The 24,656-nt window shown below is 52.0% G+C and overlaps 1 protein-coding gene across 3 annotated transcripts in view; it reads right to left on the bottom strand.

Annotated features, from left to right (window-relative positions):
* Positions 1–24,656, bottom strand: part of RASSF5 (Ras association domain family member 5) — a 71,104-nt gene that overhangs the window by 8,173 nt on the left and 38,275 nt on the right. Inside the window, exon 1 of one of the 3 annotated variants that reach the window (XM_079932836.1) lies at positions 20,515–20,896. The exons of the other annotated variants lie outside the window; for them this stretch is intronic. Within the exon in view, the coding sequence (XP_079788962.1) occupies positions 20,515–20,634 (120 nt within the window). The 5' untranslated portion in view covers positions 20,635–20,896. Of the gene's footprint in view, positions 1–20,514; positions 20,897–24,656 lie in introns of those variants that run through there. 3 annotated transcript variants of the gene reach the window in all.

Here is a 24,656-nt window from a genome sequence, read left to right as displayed (position 1 = left end):
CAGAGTGTCTTCTTTCGCTGTCGACTTATTCACCCAGGGACCATCACAGTGGAGCTTCTCACTCCTCATGCCTCCCCGCTTAGTTCCTGGAGGCCCCGCCCCCAGCACCCACCCCACTGGGCACATCTCTGTGGGACCAGACGTGCCTGCTGCCCTCTGGGAGCTTCCAGTCAGAAAGACCAGTATCCCGTTACCGTTACATACACTCCATTCTGTCCGGCTCTGAAACATGCAGGCTGTTGCTCCTTAGGAGTTAGCAGCTTGCTCGTACTTATCTACAAAAAAGAGTTAGAAGCTCTAGAAGCTCCTGGAAGATCTCTCATAGTTTCCAAATGAGCTAGAGCCATTTCCCAGTAAGAAAAGGCAGCTGCATCATGGCTTTCGAAGGCCAGTATTCCAGCCTGTTTTTGAATACAGTAAGAGTCAGAGCTGCCTTAACCTAAGGTTTTTTCTTCCTGTTCTCTTTTCCTGCAGCAGATAACCCATCTATTCCCCCCTTCCCACCACAAACCTGGGGAAGTGACGCAAGTGGCCGCGGGCACCCTTTGCAGGACTCACGCAGAAAACAACCATCCTGATCTCCATCCCGTCTGGGAGTGCCAGGAGCCCTGTCTGGCCAGCACACTGAATCTCCCGCCCTGGGATGACAGCACCCCTGGCTGCTGCCCGCACCAGATCTGGCAGACAAGATCTGACCATGGACTGAATGAATCACCTCCCAAAGCAGGCCAGCCAGCCAGCCAGCCATGGCTACGGGAGTGCACTCTTTCCCATCCTAGAGATGGTAGAAAACCTCGACCAGTGCTTCTTAAACCCGGCTGCACGTGGACTCCTCTGGGGGATCTTGAGAAACACAACACCTGGGCTCCATCCTGGAGATCCGATTTAATTGGTTTGGGGTGCAGCCTGGGCAGAGGGATTTAAAAAAATCTCCCAGGTGATTCTAATGTGCAGCAACGTTGGAGAAGAACTGGTATAGACCCCTCCCAAGCAATCTCAGACCTCAAGCGTCCCCATCCAGCTGCAGACTTAACACTTTTGCACTCACAGATATGCACTGCCCCCAAAGGTTTACGGAGAAGGCAGTATCCAGGGTGTGAACAGATCAATAATATTGCGATCTTCAGAGGATAAGTCAAAGACCCCACTTTCTATTCACCTGCCAGATTCTCAAGTTCTCAGAGTGAAAGATTTGTCTCCATCTACGGGTACAAAGCTAGAAACCAGACAGAGTTTTGTCTCCTGGGGTGGCCCAAGATGGGGACAGAATGGGGAGCTCACTCTGTTGTGATTTTAAAGATAACAGGCATTGCCCTGTGAGGTGTCTCTCCTAGGAGGCTTATACATCTCAGTGCATCTGGCATGGGATGCATCTGCTCTGATTAAGCTCCTGCCATTGGTGGCAGACGGTTGAGCTGTTCCCAATGCAGCCAGCACATCCAGGGCACTGGTGAGAAGCAAATTTGTGTTCATAGGTCCTAACCCACAGGGTCAGGAGTGGGCTGAGGAGAATGTGCTGGAACCATCAGATACATTCGGGCCCATTTTTTTCTGGACCTAAATCACGCAAACCTCACTTTTGCCAGAAATTTCACTTTCCCTTTGAGACTTCCCTGGTGGTCTAGTGGTTAAGACTCTGTGCTCCCAATGCAGGGGGGCCCAGGTTCGATCCCTGGTCGGGGAACTAGATCCCACATGCCGCAACTAAAAGATCCCACGTGACGAAACGAAGATCTCACACACAGAAATGAAGATCCCACGTGCCACAACTAAGACTCAATGCAGCCAAATAAATAAATACATATTAAAAAAAAAGAAATTTCACTTTTCCTCTTTTTAAACTTGTCAGCCTCTTCCTCCTGCACACAGCTTTCACCATCTTACTGCTGTCTGTCTATCTGAAATCTTTCACCTGTCAAGGCCTCTCTGACCACCTCAGCCCTGCACGATGATGACGATGATCCTTGACTGTTATTAACAGGCTAACTATGTGCCAGGCACTGTTCTACTCACTTAGCATGTATCAGCTCATTTCATCCTCACCACAAGTTTATGAGGAAGGTACTATTATTATGCCCATTTCACAGATGAGGAAATGGAGCCCCAGCAAGGTTAGAGCTAACCTACATCCAAAACTAACACTATACTATCCTGCACTTAAATATCCATCTAATATTATCCTCCAAGTAGACCATCCACCTTGGTTTTTCTTCCTAACTAGACGGAAGCTCCTTAGTGACTTACATCATACTTCTGTCTCTTCTCCACACCCAGTGGCCCTGAGCATGAAGCAGATAATATATACGCTTGCTCAAGAAACTTCAGTGCTTCCCCATTGCCTACAGGGGGAGAAAAATGATCTTGCTTTCTGCTAGGAATTATAGTGCAGTATGTCTTGGATTGCCATTTGGACTGAGTTCTGTGAGAGAAGCACCTGTCTGCTCCACCACGGGGTCCCAGAGCTCAGTTCCAGCTTGGCACATGGTAGAGGCTCAGGCAATACCTGTGGGGTGAACATAAGCGTGTGTTCAGGTTGTGACTCCCATCACTAACAAAGTGATCTTGAGAGAGTTGGATCATGTCTTTAAGCCTCAGTTTCCTCATCTATAAAAATCCTTTATTGCCTCATAGGATTGATGCAAAGGTAAAACCAAATGAAATAATGGGTATTTTGGAAATGATTGAACCCATCCAAAAGGCATGTACTGTAACTATCACTCCAGGCATACAAAGTCCTATCTCTGTTAGCCAATTTCATTTCTCACTTTCCTGGAGCACTTCCTCTGGATTGGCTCACATGTCATAGGGTTTGTTCATTCTTTTCTCTACACTAGTGCTTGGCAAATTTTTTTCTGTAAAGGGCCAGGGAGCAAATATTTTAGGCTTCGTAGGCTATCCAGTCTCTGTTGCTACTCACCTCTGCCACTGTAGCAGAGAGCGACCATAGGATGAGTGTGGTTGTGTTTCAGTAAAACTTTATTTGTGGACTCTGGCCCACGAACAGTAGTTTGCCCACGTCTGCTCTACACTGTCATTTGTGCAGTTTTTCTGCCTAGAATACATAGCCCCCATCTCCTCTAGTTCCATCTTCTCTGTGTAGTTTCCTGAGAAAATTTCTCTGGCCCACAGCAATCTCCTCATTTTCTGCTCTCCTAATCTTTTAGGTTCCTGACATTTTAATTCCCAAATGGAGAAAGGTATACAGTATACAGGTTTGTACTGGTCCCCGCCTTTCTCCTAATATCATACTTGTATCAAGAATCAGGTGTTTCCTGTGTATTTCCTCCCACCACCAGTGTATGGGCCTTTGGTAACTTCACTCTCACTTAATGGACACTTTTCGCAAGTAGACAAAAGCTTTATCACTTCATTGGAGTTCTGCTTTCTCTCCTCCCTTCTCTAATTGGGAGGCAGCAAGCTGCCTGAGGAAGGATGCAGGTGGGCAGCTAAGCTCACTCACCAGCTCGGGGACTCATTTCCAAACACCAGCCCCATGGCCTCAAACCCTCAGATTCCTGTCATAGCAGAGCTGCAAATTCCTACGTGCCATGGACCTCCGCAGCTGCCTGCTAATGTTACCTCCACCACTGCCAGGACCTATGGACGTGGCTTCACAGCCTGTATGGCTACCTTTAGCATCTGATTATATGCTGCCTTTTACTGTTTCATTATTGTTTCACCTGTGTCAATCCCATCTCCCCAGTTAGATGCTCCCTGGAGGGAGTCAGACAGGATATCTGATGATTATTCTTCTTTGGCACCCTCTGCAGGGCTCAGCGGAGAACTGGGCTGACCTCCAAGGACGTGTCAGAAAAATACCTGTTGCTTGCGTGGCAGGGAGAGAATGGACCAGCCTAGGTGATACTCAGCCCAGAGCCCAGCGTGGACAGTAGTCAGGTCCAGGAGCAACTCATACCAACCTGCACCCCAAGAAGCAGATGCTGAGAAGGTGTGGGCTGCGTGGGGCTGTGGGCTTTGGCTGGAAGCCTGTCCCATGGCTCAGCTCTTTGCAATTTCTTGGTGAGAATGAACGCAAGCCCATCCAATGACCTGTGACTTCTGGTGAGTCACTTTCACTCCTGGGGCCTCAGTTTCCTCATCTGTGAAATCACTAAGCGAGACCAGCAGAATTCTAAGGCCCCTCTGCAGCTCTAAGATTTTACACAGAAGATAGGATAGGGTGGTTTCTTTCATCACTGCTTCCTCTTCTGTTTCAGAGAACTGGGTGTGGGGATGGGGGCCTCTGGGAGGAGAGCTGGGAGCTCAGCAGGTCTGCACTGCAGCAGTGACAACTGGTCTACAGAACGTGCCTAACGTTTCTCTTCGACTTGACTTTGCTCCTTACTCACCACTGGCTTTCTCTACTCGTCCGCCAGACCCCACGTTGGCCAAGCTCAAGTAAGGTCCACACCTTCTCAACTCACACAGTTCAAGAAAACAAAACAAAAACTATCCCGGAAGCTGGTCACCACGAGCCTTTGCCACATTTCCTCTTTCTTAGCTCTTAGCAAATCTGTCAGCAGCGATTCTTTTGCCCCTTGGGTGGGAAGCATCTCCAGGCCTCTGTCTGGGATGAGAGCCTCAGGCATCGGCTGCAGGAGAATGACCACCTGCAGACGCCTTCTGCCCAGCAGCTGGCCTGACCCAAACACCTGCTGTCTCTGTTTGGCGCATCCTAAGTAGGACCCTCTGAAGGAAAGGGGCAGGCACCTGTCTGTCCAGGCTGGGCACACCCTGCTCGATGCTCAGATCACATTCAGGGTTCATTGGCCCCTTTGTGATGGCCTCAACCAGATGGGAAAGAGGAAGCCCCATGGGGCTTCACTACAGGGCCCCATCCGAGTCCCGATGGCCGTGTTCTGGAATGGCTTCCCCAGCCCCACCCAGGGCAGTGAAGGTGTTGATTCCCACAAGTCCCTCTATGGAGCTGTCCAATGTCCCGAAATAAAAGAATCAAATTCCTTAACTGTGTTCCCTGATAGGTTATTCCCAGCAGAGGAAGGAAGGAAGGATGGAGCCATCCATACAAGCAGAACCATGTGGAATTTGAGCTGCTCTGGGGGGATGTAGAGGAGGAGCCTTGAAAACTAGAGACTGAAGTCCCTAAAGACAAAACTATGGAGTGTGGTCAATGTAGACAGTCAACAGCAACTGACTGAATTGCCCATGGGTTGGGGACTGTGAAAGGCACCTTGGGACTTGAAACCCATGGGGTGTGGTCCCTGTCCTTGGAGCTCACAGGTTATCTGAGGAGGGAAGACAGAGACACACATACATGGACACTGGGACAAGCACAGCACAACAGGGACCAGCCTCGGCGGCCTCCCAGGCAGCCCAGCCCAGCTCCGTGTGTGCGGGCGTCATGTCTGTGGACTCTCTGGGCTGCCAGCATGTCCTGGAACCTGGGCATGGCGTCCCTCACCCTTTCACTTGGCCACCTCTGTCTACTGGCAGGAGCACGTCACCTGGGGTGGCAGGAGCCCCACGCAGGAAGCTGGGAGAGCCCTGTGGCCCTGGAGCTTCGCACTTAAGTTCAGGCCCTGTAGGGCCTCATTATCATGATAAAAATCTCAACAGCCAGGCGTGCGCAGGGTTTAGCAGTCACAGTCTCATTTAATCCTCGAAATAAGTCAATGATGGAGGTATGTTATTACCCACTAGGCCACGCTGCCTGCACATCCAGCCATAGGTTGGCCTTTGCCGGCCCTACCCTTGGTCGTCTGTGAACGGGGTCAAGTCAGTCTCACTGAGACTCGGGATGCTTTGCCTGCGAAACACAGATAAGAAGGCCTTCTTTATACATTTATTGCAGAGACGGAATGAGACTGCACATCTGGAAGTGCTTAGCACAATGTAAGTATACAGTAAGCAGTCAATAAACGCCATGGTAACTACCAGCAGCCTCAGTAGTCGTTCATCTGGCAAAGGGAGGTCTGACTGGTGGGTAGTGACCCCATGCGGGAGTCCTCTCGCCTTAACCTTGGCCCCTGACAGGGCTTTCAGCCTGGGCCACATTATGACTCTTGTTCATGCACTTTCATCCTCAGGGCTGTGGGCCCCTTTCTCCATAAAAAAGTCTTGGAAATTATATTTTATGATTGGTATAAAGACAAATATATAAATGTCATAGATTAAAGTACTTTCTTCAACCTAAAAGTTCATTTCTTTCTCCTGATTTTAAAAGAAATTAAAACATGTTTGTGGGCCCCTGAAGTGCTGTGGGCCCCTGGCACTACATGCCCACTGTGTGTCCCATGGATAAGTAGGCGGTGCCTTCAGCTCTGAGTCCCAGGTAGGGTGACTAGCTGTCCCAGTTTGCTCGGGACTGAGTTTTCTCAGGATGCAGGACTTTCAGTGCCCAAATCAGAAAGTCCTGGGCAGACCAGCACATGTGGTTACTCTAGTAGCCCCAGGTATCCCCTCTCAGTCCTAGACGGACACCCGCCCTCACTTTTTCTGTCTACTGCAGGCCCCAGGGCACAGCTTGTCCTTCTTTCCTCTGTAAAACTGCATCCTTGGACTCTACCCTGGAGGTTTTCTTGACAGTCCCTCCCCCGACCCCACCCCCAGCCTGGCTGTGGCCTGGACACAGGTGCTCTGGCTGCCTCTCAAGATCAGCACACATCCCTGCAGCTTGAGCATAGAATAGAAGCTTCCCAAGGGCAGAGAAAGACTTGTTCACTGACGCAGTTCCTGGGACAGGACCTGGCACACAGGAGGGGCCCTTAAACGTTTGCTTAATGAACTGAATAAAACATAAAGAAGCAATAAGACGCACACATGCCCACACACACAAAACCCAAAATCGAATCTATGGAAATGAAAGGTTCCAGAATTGTATAAGGGTCCTATAGGGCTCCTGCTCCGTGGCACCCATCTACTTCTGAGACAGTAACTGGAAATCAGAGGAGACTCCTGCACTCTGACTGTTTCGGAGGGTAGATGTTGCAAATCCCTTCCATTTCTGTTCTCCCCTCCCCTGGACCATTACGAAGCCCCCCTTTTCAGCTCAGAGGTCTAAAGTGTGAATCCAAGCACAATAGGGTGACACCTGTTCTACTGCAGTGGCAACAGGAGTTTTACTTTGGGGCATTCTCTTGTGCCCTCAAGAGTTTCTAGGGCATGAGAAGGTCTTTTTTTTTTTTTTTTTTTTTTTGCGGTACGCGGGCCTCTCACTGTTGTGGCCTCTCCCGCTGCGGAGCACAGGCTCCGGACGCGCAGGCCCAGCGGCCATGGCTCACGGGCCCAGCCGCTCCGCGGCATGTGGGATCTTCCCGGACCGGGGCACGAACCCGTATCCCCTGCATCGGCAGGCGGACTCTCAACCACTGCGCCACCAGAGAAGCCCGAGAAGGTCTTTTTTCAGGTTAGTTTTCCTCACTGGATTTCCTGCTAGGTCCCTGTCTCCTTTCAGTCTCCCTGACATCTTAGTTTGATCATTCAGTCTGAGACGTCCTCCTCCTCATCTGAGAGAATTTGCCCCCTGGAACTGATATATCTTTGGGGGATACTTTCCTTAATCCACCACTTCTATCTAGAATTAGCGGGCTCTTCGACAGCATAAGCTTACACCCCAATATTATTCCAGCACTGGTTTCATCCTCTATATAGTAGTGTGAGTTGTGTCTCAGCCTGTCTCCCTGACTAGACCATGAGCATCCCAACACCAGGAGTTGCACCTTTCCCATCTCTGTATTCCCAGAGAACCCAGGACCAGAGCACTGCGGAGTGAATTAGGGATGATGGTGGGCAGGGGGAGTGAGTGGGTTCCAATAACTCATCCTAGACTCCAGTCTCTTCAAATGCGAGACTTGGCTCTTTTAGAATCAATTTAAAGAGGATTCCATTGCAAATCATACGTCTAACAAGGGATCAAGATCCAGAATATATCAACACAAAGAGCCCCTGTAACTCAACAATAAAAAAACAAACAGCCCCATTGAAAATGGACAAAGGACCTGAATAGACATTTCTCCAAAGAAGATGTACAAATGGTCAATAAGCACATGACAAACTGTTTGAAATCACTAGTCATTAGGGAAATGCAAATCAAAACCATGGTGAGATGCCATCTCACACCTATCAGGGTGGCTATTTTCAAAAACACAGAAAATAACAACCTGTGTGCATTGCTGGTGGGAATGGAAAATGATGAAGCTGCTATAAAAAAATGGTATGGCGAAACCTCAAAAGATTAAACATGAAATTACAATATGATCCAGCAATTCCACTTCTGGATATATACCCAAAAGAAGGGAAAGTAGGACTTGAACAGAGATTTGTTCACTCATGTTCATAGCAACATTGTTCACAATAGCCAAGACATGGAAGCAACCTATTGATGGATGACTGGATAAACAAAATGTGGTACAAACACACAATGGAATATTATTCATAAAAAGGAAGGAAATTCGGACACATGCTACAGCATGGAGGAAGCTTGGAGACATTACGCTAAATGAAATAAGTCAGTCACAAAAAGACAAATATTTTATGATTCCACTCATATGTGGTTCCTAGAGTAATCAAATTCAAAGAGACAGAAAGTAGAATCGTGGTTGCCAGGGGCTGTGGGGAGGAGGGAATGGGGAGTTAATTGTCTAATGGGTGCTGAGTTCAGAAGATGCAAAAGTTCTGGAGAGGATGGTGGTGATGGTGGTACAAAAATGTGAAGGTGCTTAATGCCACGTAGAAATGGTTAAAATGGTACATTTTACATTATATATATTTTCTTACAATAAAAAAAGAAGATTCCAAGGGCAGGGGAACCTGGGGGCCATGTAACCAGGTTCATGGATTCACCTGGTTCCCGTAAAGTTGGGAGTGTCCCTTACTTTCTATATTCCGGGAAAGTGAGGAGTCGATCCTACTTCTAAGCAAGTGGGCCCTCATCCCAGGACCTCCAGGACCAGGCTCTGTTCCTAGGCCTGGCCACTCTCCTGCCAGGTGCACTACGAAATGGCTGAAGCCTAGGGATGACCTGGACAGCCCAGCCTGGCTCAGAGGAACAGCTGCAGTTAGGAGAGTTTCTCCCAGCTTCTTAGACGACCCTCCAGAGGGGAGCTCGGGTGCAATTCAGAAGCCTGGGCTCAGAGATCTCGAACGGGCCTTGGGACGAACAGTCCAATCACCCACATTCTGCAGAAACCTGAATCGTTAGGCAATTCAAGCAGCGGGCACTTCCCACCCTGCTTCAGATGCTCTCCTCGCACCCCGTCACAGCCGGCCATGAGCAAGGAGCTACCCCGGCTTTCCAACCTCACACATCCTAGAGAAATGGATGTGACAGCAAAAGGAAGATGTGGGGCAACACTGTCTCATCTTTCCTGTGCAGGCCATGGAGTCGTGGAATTCTGCTGAAGTCGCCGAGCTGGGAGCTCGCAATTGGCTTGCCTTCAGAGTTTTCCATCCCCGTCTCCGAATCCCTTCCTCACTCTCATCCTAGTGGACATCTCTGCACAAGAATGCTTTGACCACAGGGTCCCGCAGCTTCTAGGATCCCACGTGCTCTGAGAGCCATCAAGCCAAGCCCTGCAGAGTCACGGGGCCATGAGAGATGGGCGGTTCTAGGAGTCCAGCTCGTGTGTTCTAATCACAGGCCGTGGGTGCCGGGACAGCAGGCGCACCTTCTCCCACCACGTGCTGGCTCCGGCTGGGGCAGAGCCTCCGTAAATGATTCAGAGAATTCCGAGGTGGTGAGTGGGCGCGTGGGAGCCAGTGCCAGCTCCCCGTATCCCTGCATTGCCACGCTCGTTCAGAGGGGCGGGGCGGCTGGGACACCCGTGTCACTGCCCTGCTGCGGGGAGTGGCTCCTTCTCGGCTGCCCTCTAACTGGAAGCCCCGCCTGTGCCTTCATCTTTGCTGGCTGGGCTGGTGCTGGGTGCTGGAGCCTCGCCACTGGCCCACACACGCCCTCTTGTCCCTGCGCTGCCTGCCTGCCCTGCTAACCCAGCCCACGCTGGTGCTCCGGGATTACTCTGTGATACTGAAACGTGTCTTGGTTGGTCATTGAGTAGCTCAGAGTCTTTCCACGTGTGTGTCTTCTCATTGTATCCTAAAGGCTCAGGGGCAGGGACATCTGGTTTCCTGTCTCCTAAATGGCCTGGTAAAGTGCGCTGTCCTCAGTGACTCCAAGACGAATGCTGCTGACATGCAGCTGCATCTGTGAGCATCTCCTGGCCTCACTGCTGGGGCTTCGGTTACTTGGGTAATTCTGGAAAGAGCTACAGGAGAGGCGGCATAGCTTAGGGGCTGGGAGCTCTGGCATTAGACTACTTGGGTCCAAGTTCTGGATCTGCCCCTTACTACTGTGTGACCCTTGAACCCCTTCAGTGCCTCAGTTTCCTCACTGTTAAATGGAAACCATATACACAGTTGACCCTTTAAACAATGCTGGAGCTAATCTGCATATAACGTACAGTGGGCCTTCGGTATCCTGCATCCGCGAATTCAAATAACCACAGACCGTGTACTACAGTAATATTTACTGTTGAAACCATCCAAACATAAGTGGCCCATGCAGTTCAGACCCGCGTTGTTCACGCGGTAACTGTAGATGATGTGAGGATTAAATGAGTCTATACGCTTAGAACAGTGCCCGGCACACATCAAGGCCCAGGAACTGACTATTACTATTGTACATTCTAACCATTTCCCAGCAGAACCCTAGCTCCTGCCCTTTCTCTGTTCTGTGAACAGAACCTTACACCTCCACGCACCACAGTCAAGAACCCCACCTCACGTCACAATTCAACACCCATCTGCATTCCTCGAAACAGCCTTTATAATTCCAAGCCCAGGAGTTCTCCACCCATTCTCACAGCCAGATGCTGGGCCCTCTTTAGCAATTAGTCTCCACTGGAGGGGCAAGTCTCCCCATTTTACAGAAGGAGAAAGTGAGACCAAGAGCAGTGAGCATGCTTCCTGAGGTCACCCAGAGTGAAGGTTGAGGGCTTGGGTTGCCAGGCCCAGTGTTGGGCCCACTTGAGGGCCTGGGGCCCCCGCCCACTCTACCTGGGCTGTCTGAGAATGCTCAGACTACTGGGGTCACCAAACTGGGATCTTCACTTGCTTAGAGTTAAACTGGGAAAGTTAAACAAATGAGAAGTGTATTGATTCCTCCCCCCTCAACCTGCCATTCCCATGGCTGAAAGGCAGACAGGAGAAATCCATCAAAGCGGGCTCTCCCGCCTCCCCACACGGACCCCTCTGCCTCAGCCCCCCAGGGAGGCCCCACTTGAGGAAGGACCACACCAACACTTGCCAGCAGGTGCCAGGGCCTGGTTGCTTAGTAACCCAGCCCTGCCTGCCCTCATCCTCCAAGGCAAATAGCTGAGCAACCACAGATGGGGTGGATGGAAAGCTGTCCTTGCATTTTCTGCTCGCTCAGTGAGATTTTTCTTTTCAGAGTCACTGGAAAAATCCATTGATTCCTCACCCAGAATCTTAGCAAGCTTCCCTTTCTCACAGTCCTGAGATCGTTTTCACACACTTTGCCTAAAGTGCTGTGTGTGTCCTCCGGGAGCCCCCGCTGCCTCTTGGGGAAAGAAACTTTTTGAGGAAGAACCTCCAAGCTCCCTCCTCCTTTATCAAACACGCATTAAGTGCCTACCATGTGCTGGGGACACGATGATGAACAAGATCTTGTTCCTCTTCCAGAAAAGTACAGCCCATCAAAATGAGGGATAGGGGAGAAGGATACACCAGTGTTTTGGGAGCAGAAAGAAGGGAGCATCAAGTTGCAACCGGAAATGCTCTCTAAACACCCTGGACCCATCAGCTCCCGCTTCCTCCTCGCTAACCCACACTTTCCCAGCCATGTGTGACTCCGGAGTTTAGGCCTGCCTACTGCCTCTCCACGTGTTCTGGCCAACGGAGGGCCCTGCCTCTCATACTCTCCGCCGCAAGGCTGGTGCCCTGTGGTCCCAGCTCCCCTTGACGCCTGCATCACGGCACGGGGGACAGCCCAACACCACTCCTCACTCTGCGGAGAGCCAGGAGATGAGAAGGATACAGAGGGGCTCACGGACTGGAGGCTGATGAGGTGCTGGTGGCAGAGTATGGCGACCAGGTTTCCCAAGACCAGAACAGGGAAAAACAGCCTGGATTTTAGCATCTGGAAATTGGCTGAACGAGAAGAACAGCTTCCTGCGGCAGGTCACCAGATTAGAGCTGGGAGAGCTGAGCTTAGCTGGAGCCTTTCGGAACTTGACTCTCACCCGAGATGCCATGTGTGTGGTGGGAAGAGCATGTGTTTTGGGGTCGGGTGAGCGTGGGGTGGGGGCCTCGCCCTTGGCTAAGCCCCTCTCACATACAACCTCATTGAACACGCCAACCTTTCGGCTTGACAGCAATAGAAATTCTGCCAGTGTGGTCTGTTAGGCGGAAACGCTCTGCGGCCGCCCTCCCCGATTTTTTTTGCCTCGAACTGTAGCCTCATACACAGCAGGGATCCAACCAGCTGCAGTCACATTGTCTAGCACCGTGGACAAGGGAGGACTGATGAATGGGTTGGAGGAGGATGGTGGTAATGAGCACAGCTTCCCTCCCTGCCTGTGTCAGTTATATGCAGGCCTGCTCGGAAACAGGGGAATGGCTGTAAAGACCCTTGACAGTCTCCTCCAGCTCCAGGAGTCTCTGCTTTTCAGAGGTTAAGTCAATCTCCTCCAACCCTCTCAGTGGCTGCTGCAGCTCTGTCACTGCCAGCCTGTCCCCAGCACCCCCCTAAGCTATGCCCCAGGCTCTCTGATTCTGGGAGCTGCTGCCAGGTCCTGATGAGAGTCACGTGGCTGCAGGGCAGATGCAGCGTGTCTTCCCCCTGGATGACCCTTTGCTCAGGGGCCCCCATCCAGACACTTCATGGGTGGGGAAGGGGGGCAACTAGGGTCTGTTACACAACGTGGCTGGGGCCATAGGTCTTTAAGTGTGGAGACTGCATTTTATCCATCTCTGTATCTCCCAGCACCCCAGTGCTCGGTGCTATAAGAAACTTAAGAACACAACATTTTGATTGAGCCCAGGCATTGTGGGGCCCTGGATGCTACATAACGAGCAGGAACGAAGTGTGGGCTTTGCTCTGGAAGCAAACGGGGGGCTCCGAAGGCTTCAGGACACCAGACCGATATGCCATCGAATGCAGGATATACAGAAGGAGAAGAAACAGGATGGAAACTGGTTGGGTGACCTCCTGGAGCATCTAGGGGTGAGGTGACAAGCCCCCAACATAGGGCAGGGCGGGGGACAGAAAGGAGAGACCGACATCTGCGACACTGTGGAGGCAGAAGCCACAGTGACATACTGGATGGAAGGGATGAGCGGGGAGACCCCCGAGGTTTCAAAGGTAGGGAGGGGACTAGTAGGGTGGGGTAGAGACAGGGAGAGAAATCAGTCATGGGCAGAGCTACGAGTTGGTTCTGGACATACTAAATCTTAGGCATCTGAGGAGCATGGGAGACCTCCAATAGGCTATAGGGAATCTATACTAGGGACTTCCCTGGTGGTCCAGTGGTAAAGAATCCACCTTCCAAGGCAGGGGATGCGGGTTCGATCCTTCGTCGGGGAACTAAGATCCCACAGGCCAAGTGGCAACTAAGCCCGCACGCCACAACTACTGAGCTCGCACGTCTCAACGAGAGGGCCTGAGGGTTGCAAACTACAGAGCCCACGTGCTTTGGAACCCGCACGCCAAAACTAGAGAGAGAAAAAAAACCAAAAAACCCACACGCCACAACTAGAGAGAAGCTCGAGTGCCGCAACGAAGATCCTGTGTGCTGCAGCAAAAGACCCCACGTGCCTCAACGACCTGAAGCAGACCAAAAAAAAAAAAAAAAAGTATTCTAGAGCCAAGAAGAGAGGTGAGATGGGGGATGTAGGCTGGGGAGTGATAAGTAAAGCTGGGGTGGGGTGGGAGAAAAGAAGAGACAGGGACCAGGACAGCACCAAGGACAGAAGCCACAGGCTGAGAGAGGGAAACCTGAAGTTTTCTGCCACTACAGCTTCCTTCTTCCTCCCGGCCCTGAACTTAAATGCTCCTGATTTTTGGCAAATTTATCTGGGCCTCTTATCCGCAGAGAATATGCCATGTCAGGACCGGGATGCTACTTTATGGGTAGATTGAGCCATCCAGAAGAGGAGACCGAGGCCCTGAATGAAGACAGGTCTGGGTCCTCCACACAGGAGGATCCCCAAGCTGGAAAGCACACAGGTGTGTGTTACCTGGCAAGTCAAGAGCAGCAGAGGGATGGGAATACAGGCTGCTGGGCACCCAGGCTGGGCCCGACGATGCCTCCCTTTCAAGCTCATGGGGTGGAAGCTGGATCCAGAGTCCAACCTGATGGTGTAAACTAAGAGCTAGGATTCAAGGTTGATACCAGTGTAAAATCTTCCTTTCTCCCTAAACTGCGTGGGTGAATGGCTGTTGCATGCGCCCTGAGCTATAACTGGAATTGCTTTAGAGGGAAAAGCCAGCTGAGTCAGGATAAACAGTCTAAACTTGTGAAGAGAGAGGGGTGGGTGGGAGGGGAGGAATCTGGAACACAAAGGTGAGGATGTCTTGGGTAAGTCCCAGGTGGTCCTGGAGAGGGGGCTCATGTAACCATTCAGGCCCCCTTCCTGACCCCACCCTAGCGAAGTCCTTACAATTTAGAGAACTTGGTAGTCAGGATCTATCCCTGCCAGTCCCATGAGAAACTGGTAAGAAGGCTCTGCTCCCATGCAAAGTGGTGAGGGACTCTCAGATAAAGAAGAAGGACAGGCTCGTATCGCACTGGCTAAAAGGACCAGATGAAGCGCCTGGGTCTGGAGGGTTGAAGTGTCTTGGCCACAGCCCCTCAGTTAAGAGCTGGAGCTGAGATGAGAAGCCAGGACTTTGCTTACAGTTCTGCTTCCGTTACATCACGCATCGGTCATGATCACCAAGGGCCGTCCCCTCAACATCCCTGCTAGCACGTTGCGGTGAGAGTAATGGGGACCGCTCTGAGCAGGGACCCAGGGGCTCTGAGTCCTTGGTCTGTCTCTACTTAGCTGTGTGACCAGGGACAAAACCCTTTACCTTCTGGGCTTCCAGCCTAGGAGGCTCTCTGGAATCTGTGATAAATGCTCATCTTGAATTCCAACCGAAGTCATCAATTACCAAACATTTCCTAAACTGGTGGTTCCCAGACTTCAGTATATATGAGAATCACCAGGGGGAAGTATTAAAAAAGCAGATTTGAGGGTCCTACCTCCGAAGATTCAGGAGCCAAAAAGTCTAGAGTGGACCCTTGACACTCCATTTTCAAAGAGTGATCCAAAGAGAGATTCTGATGTCAGTAGCCAGGGCAAACCTTGTAAGCACCACTGAAGCCTTCAGATGCTACAGAGGAACCGGGGCAGTGCTGAGTAAGGAAAAGCATCTGTCCTCAAAAAGTTCCCAGTGTAGTTGGGGGAGACAGGACACACACACCCCCCATCCCAGGAAGAGCACATCCTTGGTGACAGATGGACAGGTACAAAGTCAAAGAGACAGAGGTTACGGCCCTTCACCAAAAAAGCAGAGCAGAGCTTCCAGCGGTGGTTGAGCAGAGAGGTAGGAAGAGGATGTGCAACAGAGACAGCTAAGTGTTTACCACATCCAGCTTCCTCGTCTGCCCGGGCTCACAGCTGTACTTCATTTCCCAACCTCCCTGTGGTTAGGTGTGGCCACGTGACTGAGTTCTGGCCAATAGTACGTGGATGTAAAACACACACACCATTTCCGGGCCTGGCCCACAAAACCTCCCATGTGTTACCCTGAGCCCCACTTGCCAATGTAACTTTACTTAAAGAGGGAAATAAACTTCTATTATCCAATGACTGAAAATAACGGGGGCTGTTTGTTACAACAGTTGGTCCACCCTGATTATACAGGATGCAAGAGAGACGATGCAGCAACTGAACTCAACCAGCGTTTAGTCAGCGCCCGCTTCAGTAACCAGTACTTGGTGCTGCCTTGCGCCCGAAGGGGATGCGAGTTCTGATCTTACAGGGTTTACCATCTTCACGGAGAAAAGGAACACTGGGAAGGGCCAGAGAAGCAACGAGAAGTAAATTCCACAGGAGGGGAATACAGGTTCCAGCCCCAAAGGGAGGCTATCGCGTGGCTGCGCTAGCGTGAAGCATCTTTCGAGGTGAGTCTCGAGCTGGGCAGGCTTCTGAGAAAGCACATAGAAAAGCAGTTATATGGTCCAATGGTTCTGAAGATTTAATTTTTATTGCTCAAATTTGGAACCTACTTATTTTTAGTATTCTTTTCTCTCATGCCAAGAAGGTCAGGGGCAGGTGCTGAGCCCGAGACCTGGGTGTTCCTGCTGCTGGCAGAGAGATGGGGATTTCCCTGACGGGTCCCAGGGCTGTCAGGCTTGGATGACGTCCCTGGAGCCACAGAGGCCCAAGAAGAGACGGGGCAAGTGCAGGGACGGAACCAGGAGTGGCTTCGGACAGTGACCTCTGAGACACCGCCCCCCACGCCTTCCTCTTTGCGTCTTCCTTGAATTTTTCAAGAATCAATGGTGTCAGTGTAGACCAGGGAGGGCCTGGGTATGGGGGGTGGGGTGGGGGGTGGCATAGGAAAGTATTCCAGCTGTGCTTAAGTATAATATTTAACCACAGATGGAGCCAAACTTGCACCTCCATATCCACAAAGAAAACACGCATGATGAAGATACAGCAAGCAGTGTTCTAGGATAGACACGAAGAAGAACTTGTAAAGTTGTAAGATTCAGGGACTGATGAGAGGGACCCCTGCTAGTGTCAAGTGTAGAGTGAATGTTTCTTGGGCCGCTGTGCCTGAGGAACGGAGGGACGGTGAGGGCCTTATGCAGTGGAGGGATGTAAGGACTCAGCAGCTCTTTCCTAGCCCGAGGTTGTTTGGGTCTTTCCATTTTGTAGAAGGCTCTGAGAGGACAAGGACTGCAGTTCACCCCTGTCACGCACGGAGTGAAGAAGACCAAGAAGAGCTCTTAACAAGGTTTCTAAGAGGGGGCTAGTCCTGGCGCCGCCCAGCCCGGTATTTGGCCTGGTGAAGTCCTCGCGCCTCTCTGGCCTCAGCCTCTCCATCTGTAAAGTGAGGTGCCAGATCCGGGTCCTTCCAGCTCTGACGTGCTGCAAGCAGCGGGCTTTCTGTGTCCCCAGAGCGTTCACCCCGATGCTCTGGATGGCTCCTGGGGTCCCGCAGCCCGTGGAACATGCAGAGAGAGCTCAGAGTGCCCGTGTCCCTGCTCAGGGGGACTAAACTGCCACCCTCTGCAGGCATTTGGGGAACCGATGGGAGTGGAAGTTGGCCTCACTTCCAGAGTCAGATCCCAGACAGGAACAAAGGAGCAGTTGGCAGGGATGCCCAGAGGTCCCAGTCACCAGACCCACACATCACCAAAACCTGCCCTTTGTGGGACTAAAACAGAAAAACCTCTGGGCTGGGAGATGAGAGATGTAGGTTCTAACCCTGGGTCCGTCATGAACTTTCTGTGTGACCTCGAATGACCCCCCTACCCCGACCCAACTCCAGTGTCTTGGACTGAGTGACCGTGTGTGCACTTTCCTGAGAGCAGCTTGGGCTGCATCTCTGAGCACACAGGTTGGGCTTCCCCCAAGCCACCAAGAGCCCCATTTGGACACGTGACCCCGGGTGAGCAATCTAATCGTGCCCAGCAGCCAAGGGGGAAGTCCCCGGAGGGCCCCACCTCAGCCCCCTGAAGCGAAGACTGAAAACTGGGTCTCTCTGCCCCTCTCAGAGAAGGCCCTGGGCCCCAGGAAGCAGCTGTTTTCTGAAAGGAGAGAACAAGCTGGGGCCCAGGGCCTAGGCCCACTTCCTCTGCTGCTGCCTCTCTTCAGGGCCTCCTCTCTGTGAATGAGGACCCTTCCCCACCCTCCCACATCCTGCCCAAGGGGCTGGTGAGAGGCCTCCTGGGCTCCTCGGAGGCCAGGCCAGGGAAGGCTCCTAGAACAGCAGGAGGCTCCCCGCAGCTCTGCGCCAGCCAGGGGCGCGCAGGCAGCAGATACAGGTTGTTCTGACAAGGCTAATTATAGAAGCCGGCTTGGCCTTTCCTGAATGCGGCCCTCAGTCTCTGGGCGACCGGGAAGCACATAAACGCCTTTCCTTGGAGACAGGAAGGAGAAATTCTCCTAGGAGCTCATATGCGATCTCTCTTTGGGTAGGAAAAAAGCAATGTTAGGGGTCAGAATGGGGTCAGGAGATGGCAGATCTCTCTGAAACCCTTTCCAGAAGTGGCTGCAAGGGAGAAGAGAGAGCTAAAATGTTATTAAAGGCTGGAAAACACCCAGACGGACCAGAGACTGAAATATGTGGATGAAGCTCGCCAGCTCCTGAGTCAGCCACACGCACCCCGTCACAGCCGGGGGCCGCCCCAGTGCGTGCTCCCCGATGAGAGGCAGCCCTGCACCCCCGGAGAAGGCTGTGCGCATGGCAAGTCTGGTGCTGAGAAAAACAGTCCCCGACAGCAGTTCTGAACCTCCGTCAAGACTCTTCTCACACTGCAGCCAGGCAGAGGCCGGGGATAAGAGGGGCCATGGCCACCTCTCTGTCCTTTGAAGCATTTATCCTTATCACCCTGTGTGGGGTTCAACAAAACCCGTTTCTTAGAAGGGATTCTCGCCCTCTGAGGGCTTATAGACTTGGGCAAAATGAGGTAGGGGGCTATGCAGAGGCCTCAAGACATGCAATGAATTCAAGAACCAGACAAAGTAGAGTTGATGTGTGTGCCAAACCGAAGGTGTATCTTCAGGAGTGATGCTTGCAGGGGGATCTGGGGGGACAGTGAAGAGAGGAGGCTCTCTGGACCAAGGAACAAGTCACCTCTCCCACTGCCACCCCACCCCAGCATATCTTATTGACAAATATCTCTGTTTCTCCCAAGAAATATCTGAAACAGATACCTTTTTCATTTGCCAACCGAAAGAAACCTCAGCTTTGCAGTGCCCCTTCCTCTACCCAATCATGCAAAAAACCCAGCTTCTGGGACCGAGGGCTTACAGCCTGGCGGGCAGTGAGGGCAGCAGCTAAACTTTGTTCTAAAAACAGGAACCATTTCCTTCCCAGGCAGCAGCAAAACTCTCTAGAGCAATGGTTCTCAACCTCAGTTGCATCTCAGAAGTACCTGGGGAGCTTTTCAAAATCTCCATGCCCAGGCTTCACTCCAGACCAAGGAAATCAGACTCCCCTGCTGTGGGACCCAAGTATCCACATTTTCTAAGGCTCTGCAGGTAATTCCAGTGTGCAGCTAAGGTGCAGAACCACTGGTCTAAATAAAGACCCCAGAGAGCTGGAGTGCCCTTATGTGTATGTGTATGCGTGGGGGTGGGGTGGGAGGGGGTCTTCACAATGAGGCAGGAACTCCAAGAGAGAGCTGGACACCTCACTCTGCAGCCATGCTTTCTGCATGAGGCCTCCTTACCCCAGCCCCCAGTCCTTGAGAACAAGTGCAGCTTCTCGAAGGGGTGCCCCAGAACACAGGTGCTGGTTCCAGAGCCTGTTTTAGTTGATCCTTCAAACACTAAAATCAAAACCTCTCTTCTGATTCTTGGGCGTCCTCTCGCAATTGAAAAGTCCAGGGCATTTATTTGAAGGTCAGACCCCAGCCAATGCGGGCCCTACGGGCAACATGAATTATTAACCACGGAGGCCCCAGAGTCAGGCCTGGGGAAGTTTTTGGTTAGTTCTACTCAGTGTGGGACTGCTAAATTAATGATGAGCCTGCACACACCTGTGAAAGTTAACCGCTCACTTCAGTCTACAAACAGGCCCTTTTAGGCAAGGACCTGGCCTGGAGCCCTCTCAGCTAAATAACAAAACAAATAAATAAACGGAGCTCTACCACCACTCCCACCAAGTATGTGGCAGATACGCAGCCGCACTGGGAGGGCGAGGCCAGGGGACTCAGGCAAGCTGGGTGTCTAGCACATACAGCCCCATTAGGGAACACACGCAAACTCCTTTAGGCTATCCCCAACTAACCCAGGAAGTCAAAACGGTAGTAGGACAGTGACCTAGGAGGGAAGTTTTAGTTTGCTTCTAAAAACACCCTAGACTTCTGCAAAGTTGCGGGACTGTGTTTTAAGATGGTTTCTGGCCATTTGCAATACGGAAGTCTCAACCTGTTAATGATTATCTTAATGAGGGACTGGGTGCCACCCATTTGCCATCGAGAGATTCAAAGCTCGCATTTGGGGGAAGGTCACCCTTCCAGGCACAGGTGAGCATGTCCCCGAACCACCAGCCAAGCGCTGTCCCCAAATCCTAGAGAGCCAGTTTGAAAAGGTCCAGGGACAAGAAATGCCGAAAGGAGCATTTGCCGGTGGCCCCCAAAGGGCTCCAGATCCAACCCGTGGTCTCCTCGGCCAACAAGTTCAAGAGGGTGCGCAGGGCAACTGCCCACCCACGCCCGTAAGACATGACTGCCTGTTTGCCAGGTGCAAGATTTCCCTTCTAGACCACAGAGGTTATTTCCCCACAATGAAAGTCTCTCGTATTATTAAGTTTACCTTCCAAGGATGTTTGCTCTGCACATTCCTGAAAAAGGTGGTCTTGGCAGTGAAGAAGCAATCCTCCAGTTCCTCCTCCAGGCTGCAGTACCCACTGCTCATGCTGCTGTCCACTGTCATCTAGCCCGGAGCTCCGGCCGGAGGCAGCGGGCGCATCTGATGGGGCCAGGCTCTCGGGATGCGGCGGAGGGAGGTGGGGATCTCTCCCCAGGCGGCCGCGGCGTGAGCTTCTAGCCCCGCCGGGGAGCGAGTCCGTTATCGGGCCGGGCAGACCCGGAGCCGGCTGCCTCGGTTTTTTACACTGGGGCCCGAGTGGCTCGGGCGGCGGGGTAACCTGTTCCCCAGCGGCTGCCAGCACGGGGGTCGGACCTGGACCCCGCTGCGCTCACCTCGCTCTCCAACTCACTAGTCATCTGCGGTTTCAGCCCCTCCTCGCCGGCTCCCCCCTCCGCCCCGTGCGCCGAGCGCCAACTCGACACCTCCCCCGCCTCCCGCGCCTTTCCTGCCCCTCTCTCTCACTGCACGCAGAGGAGTTCGGAAGCCACTTCCTCTCGCAAGGTTCCTCAAAGCCGCTGGCTGTCGCGGCGCCCCTCCCCCTCCTCCCGCCCCAGGCCTGCGCCTCCCCACCCTGCCCCTGGACCACTTTGGCAAGTGGACCTAGGGCATCACGAGTCAGATTAGGGATGCAGGGCAGGAACAGACTAGGATGGACCCGAGGGAGAAAATTCCCTCTCTCCTTTCTTCATCCTTCTGGAAGCAGCTCATTCTCATCGCCCAGGATGGCTCAGGTTCAGAAGTAGCACGTGCTCTAAGGTCGACAGTGTCCCTCCTCCCTTCCCCCCATCCATGCCGCACCTCAACCCTCTCATTCCCCATTCACTGGGTGAAGGAACCAGGTCAATCAGAGTGGTTAGAGAAGTGACTGCATTAGAAGAAAATCAATATTGGGCCTGTCTGGAGAAGCAGCAATATTTTAACTCGGAAATGCCAGAAGAAACGGCAGGGGCCCCCCAAAGCATATGCAAATCATATGCAAAGTTATGGCAAACTGCAGAGCAAGCAGGCCCTTCCACCCACACAGGGAACTTGGCCTTCAGGAAGCCTCAGGTTGATAAAGGAGCCTGCAGACACCGCCCAGGTTATTGGTCCATCTTCCTGGTGGTCTGGCCAAGAGGGGTCTTTGCTAGATCTTGTGATTCCCATCAAGGACAGCTCCATTACATTTCTCCATCAGACTGGATGAAGGAACACCTCCCTTGACGGGCTGAATCCTTCAGATCCTTCATCCACAGTAGTTACAGCCTATGCCTGGTGATTTACATGCAGTCTGTCACTTAACTTTCCCAACAGCCTTGAGATAGACACGCGTAGGACGCGTGTTCCTACGCGTGTTCTGGGACTCAGAACCAGGTGTGTGCAATTCTAGGGCCTGTGCTTCCAGCCACTGTGATGTACAGTCTCTCAGCAGGGATGGCACTGATTTGGTGTGCGTGCTGACATCTTTCAACAGAGTGGGGCTTGGAGTCTCAGGAAAAAAAACCAAGCCTTCAGAGCCTGGCAATGCCAGGGGCACCATGCTTGTGGAGTCTGATGGCCTGGGGACCCCAGAGGGACCCTGGGAGCACCCCAGAGAGTGGCTGACAGGGGTTATCAGGACTTTCTCCAAGTCTGTGTCTCCTGTAGTTCTGAAACAATCCAGTCCTGGGGCACAAGCTGGGTGGAGGGCTAGACTCACCCCCAGACTGCAAGCTGCCAACTCCATTTTAAGCTCTGGCTACTTTTGTGAGGAACCCTCTTCCTCCCCCATCTTAGTCAAATCTGTCAGCTCTCAGGATGGTTTCAAACTGCAGCCCAATTTGGCTCCATCCTCCCACACAGTCTTTTTTTCCAGAAGCCAGTGAGTGCCTGGCAGGCACGAACACGAGCTAGCTGAGAGCCAGCGCCCCAGCCCGCTGACCAGCCTCAGGTCCGGAGAACGGTCAATACTGGTAGCTAGGAGATACTTTGGCAGGGAGATAAGTGGAGGTAAACGGCTGGGGGTGGGGGCTGAGGTGAGCTACGGGGTGTTTCCAGGGAAGAACTCACATTACTGGGGTTGGAAGTAGGTTTTGGCTTTGTCTAGAGCAATCTTTTCTTCAAATGAATATTTTAAAGGCTGGTTTTTTTTGGGGGGGTTACCCCAGAAACTGTGGTCCAGGCAAAGGTTTTGGCCTCAGCAGCACCCCAAGGCCAATGCCAGAATGATGAATGCTGCGGGGGGGGGGGGGACCTGCGTGACCCTTGGGCCATCGGTAACAGCCTACCTGCTTTGTTCAGCCAGGGAAGGAACGCACGTTTCTTTATAAAAGGACCTCCTTGCTCACTGGGAATCCAATATTTAAAAAAAAAGCAGGCCCCAGATTCTCCGGCCACGCTGTGTCCTTGGAGCCACACAGGGACCTCTGCAGAGCAGCTCCAGTGCCACACATTTTAAATGTACAATCTTAAAATACAGCTAATAACAAGCATTGTGAGCCGCGAGCCAAAGCACCCCAGGAGTCAGCGTGAGTCTCTCCTTGTGAGCAGCACACTAGATGCCAGACCTACTTAAGGAAAGGTCTAAGTGACACTGCATTCTTTTAGGGTGCCGCTCCCTGCCAGTCCAAATATTATGAAAGTTGACATCTGAATAGAGCTTTTCAAAGCCCTTTTACCTCATCACTTAGGTTGCTCTACAACCTTGAGAGCAGATTCTACCCCCATTTTACAGATGAGGAAACTGAGGGAAGCAGCCTGTTCCATCACAGCTCATGACATACTCTCAAAGCCTAGTGGGTGTCTCTGTCTCTACCCCCACTCCACCTGTCGTGAGTCTAGGCTTGGAAGGAAGCCACGCGTAAGACACCAGCAAAAGGGAGACTGTGCTGGTGAGGACCCTGGGATGCTTCTGAACCCGGCAAAGATCACATACGATACAATAAGTTGGCCAGCCTCCAGGAGGAAAAATCCAGATAGAAGCTCCACAGTCCCAAAAGGAGGAAGACTGGATTCTTTTCAGTGTCCAGTGACTCTGTCTGTACCTCTTCCCCATGAATAATCAGCAGTAGTGGTAACCTGACCAGGGAAGGACGGAAGGTGGCAGAAGAGCCTGGGCAACAGCCTTTCAAGGCTCTGGAAGTGAACGCACAAGGACAGGAACTGGCTGTTCTTGTCCCTGGTCCCAGGAAGAGGAGTCTTGACCTGAAGATGCAGCATCCGGAGCCGCAAAGCCATGGCATCATGGTTGCGGGGTGGGTTTCAGAAAGCCCCACTGAAATGGTAGATGGGCGACTTCCCTGTCTCAGAGCGTCAGATGATGAAAGACATTATTTTAAGCTGTCTTCCTCTCTCAAATGCCATCCTGACACGTAGCCAGATCCCCTTGTTAAATCCACCCTGTGGGTCTGTGTTCCAGAAAAGCTGTGGTACAAAAATGGAAGCCGGGAGCTGGTATTCTAGGCCCAGCTCCAACTCCAGCTTGCTGTGGGATCGTGAGCAACTTTGGACCTCAGGTCTCCTCATCTGAGCAACCGAGGAGTCCAGATATCAGATTGGGGGCTTCATGACCGACCCACATATTCAGAGGCTGAAAATGGGGTGAGGGGCCCACCCTTCCCCGAAAGCTGTTTTGAAATCATCATTAGCCGCCTTGTGCAGGCGCTGTCCCAGTAACTTTATGTGCTTCATCTCATTTAATCCCTACAGCATACCAACGAGGAAGCTACAGTTATTATCTCTGGTTTACAGAATGGAAGAGGAGGTTCTGGCAGGTTAAGTAACTTGCACATAGTCAGACATGCTAGCTCATGGTGGAGCTGAATCAGCCCGGCTGGTCTGACTCCAGACCCCAAGCTGTTGAAGGCTCTGCAGAGTATGAAGCATCTATCCTGGGTGCTCTCAGACTAGCCATATTGCCTGAAATCGCAGTCCGACACAAACAAGTCAGGAGCTACTTTCTCAGTCTTCCTACGACCCTGTCTTCCCTTTGGCTCACTGGGGGTTTCCAGAGTTCAGCCATTGACTGTTTTCTCCACCCCCCTCCATGTGCCCGTGCTCTCCCTGGAAGCTTAGTCTCACCTAGGCCAATGGTATCAACTGTACTTTATACACACGTCTCATAATTC

The sequence above is a fragment of the Stenella coeruleoalba genome (genome assembly GCF_951394435.1).
Source record: "Stenella coeruleoalba genome assembly, chromosome: 1".
Classification (NCBI taxonomy): Eukaryota; Metazoa; Chordata; class Mammalia; order Artiodactyla; family Delphinidae; genus Stenella; species Stenella coeruleoalba.
Note: the sequence above shows the minus strand (reverse complement) of the source record. Positions and strands in the feature narration are given on the sequence as shown.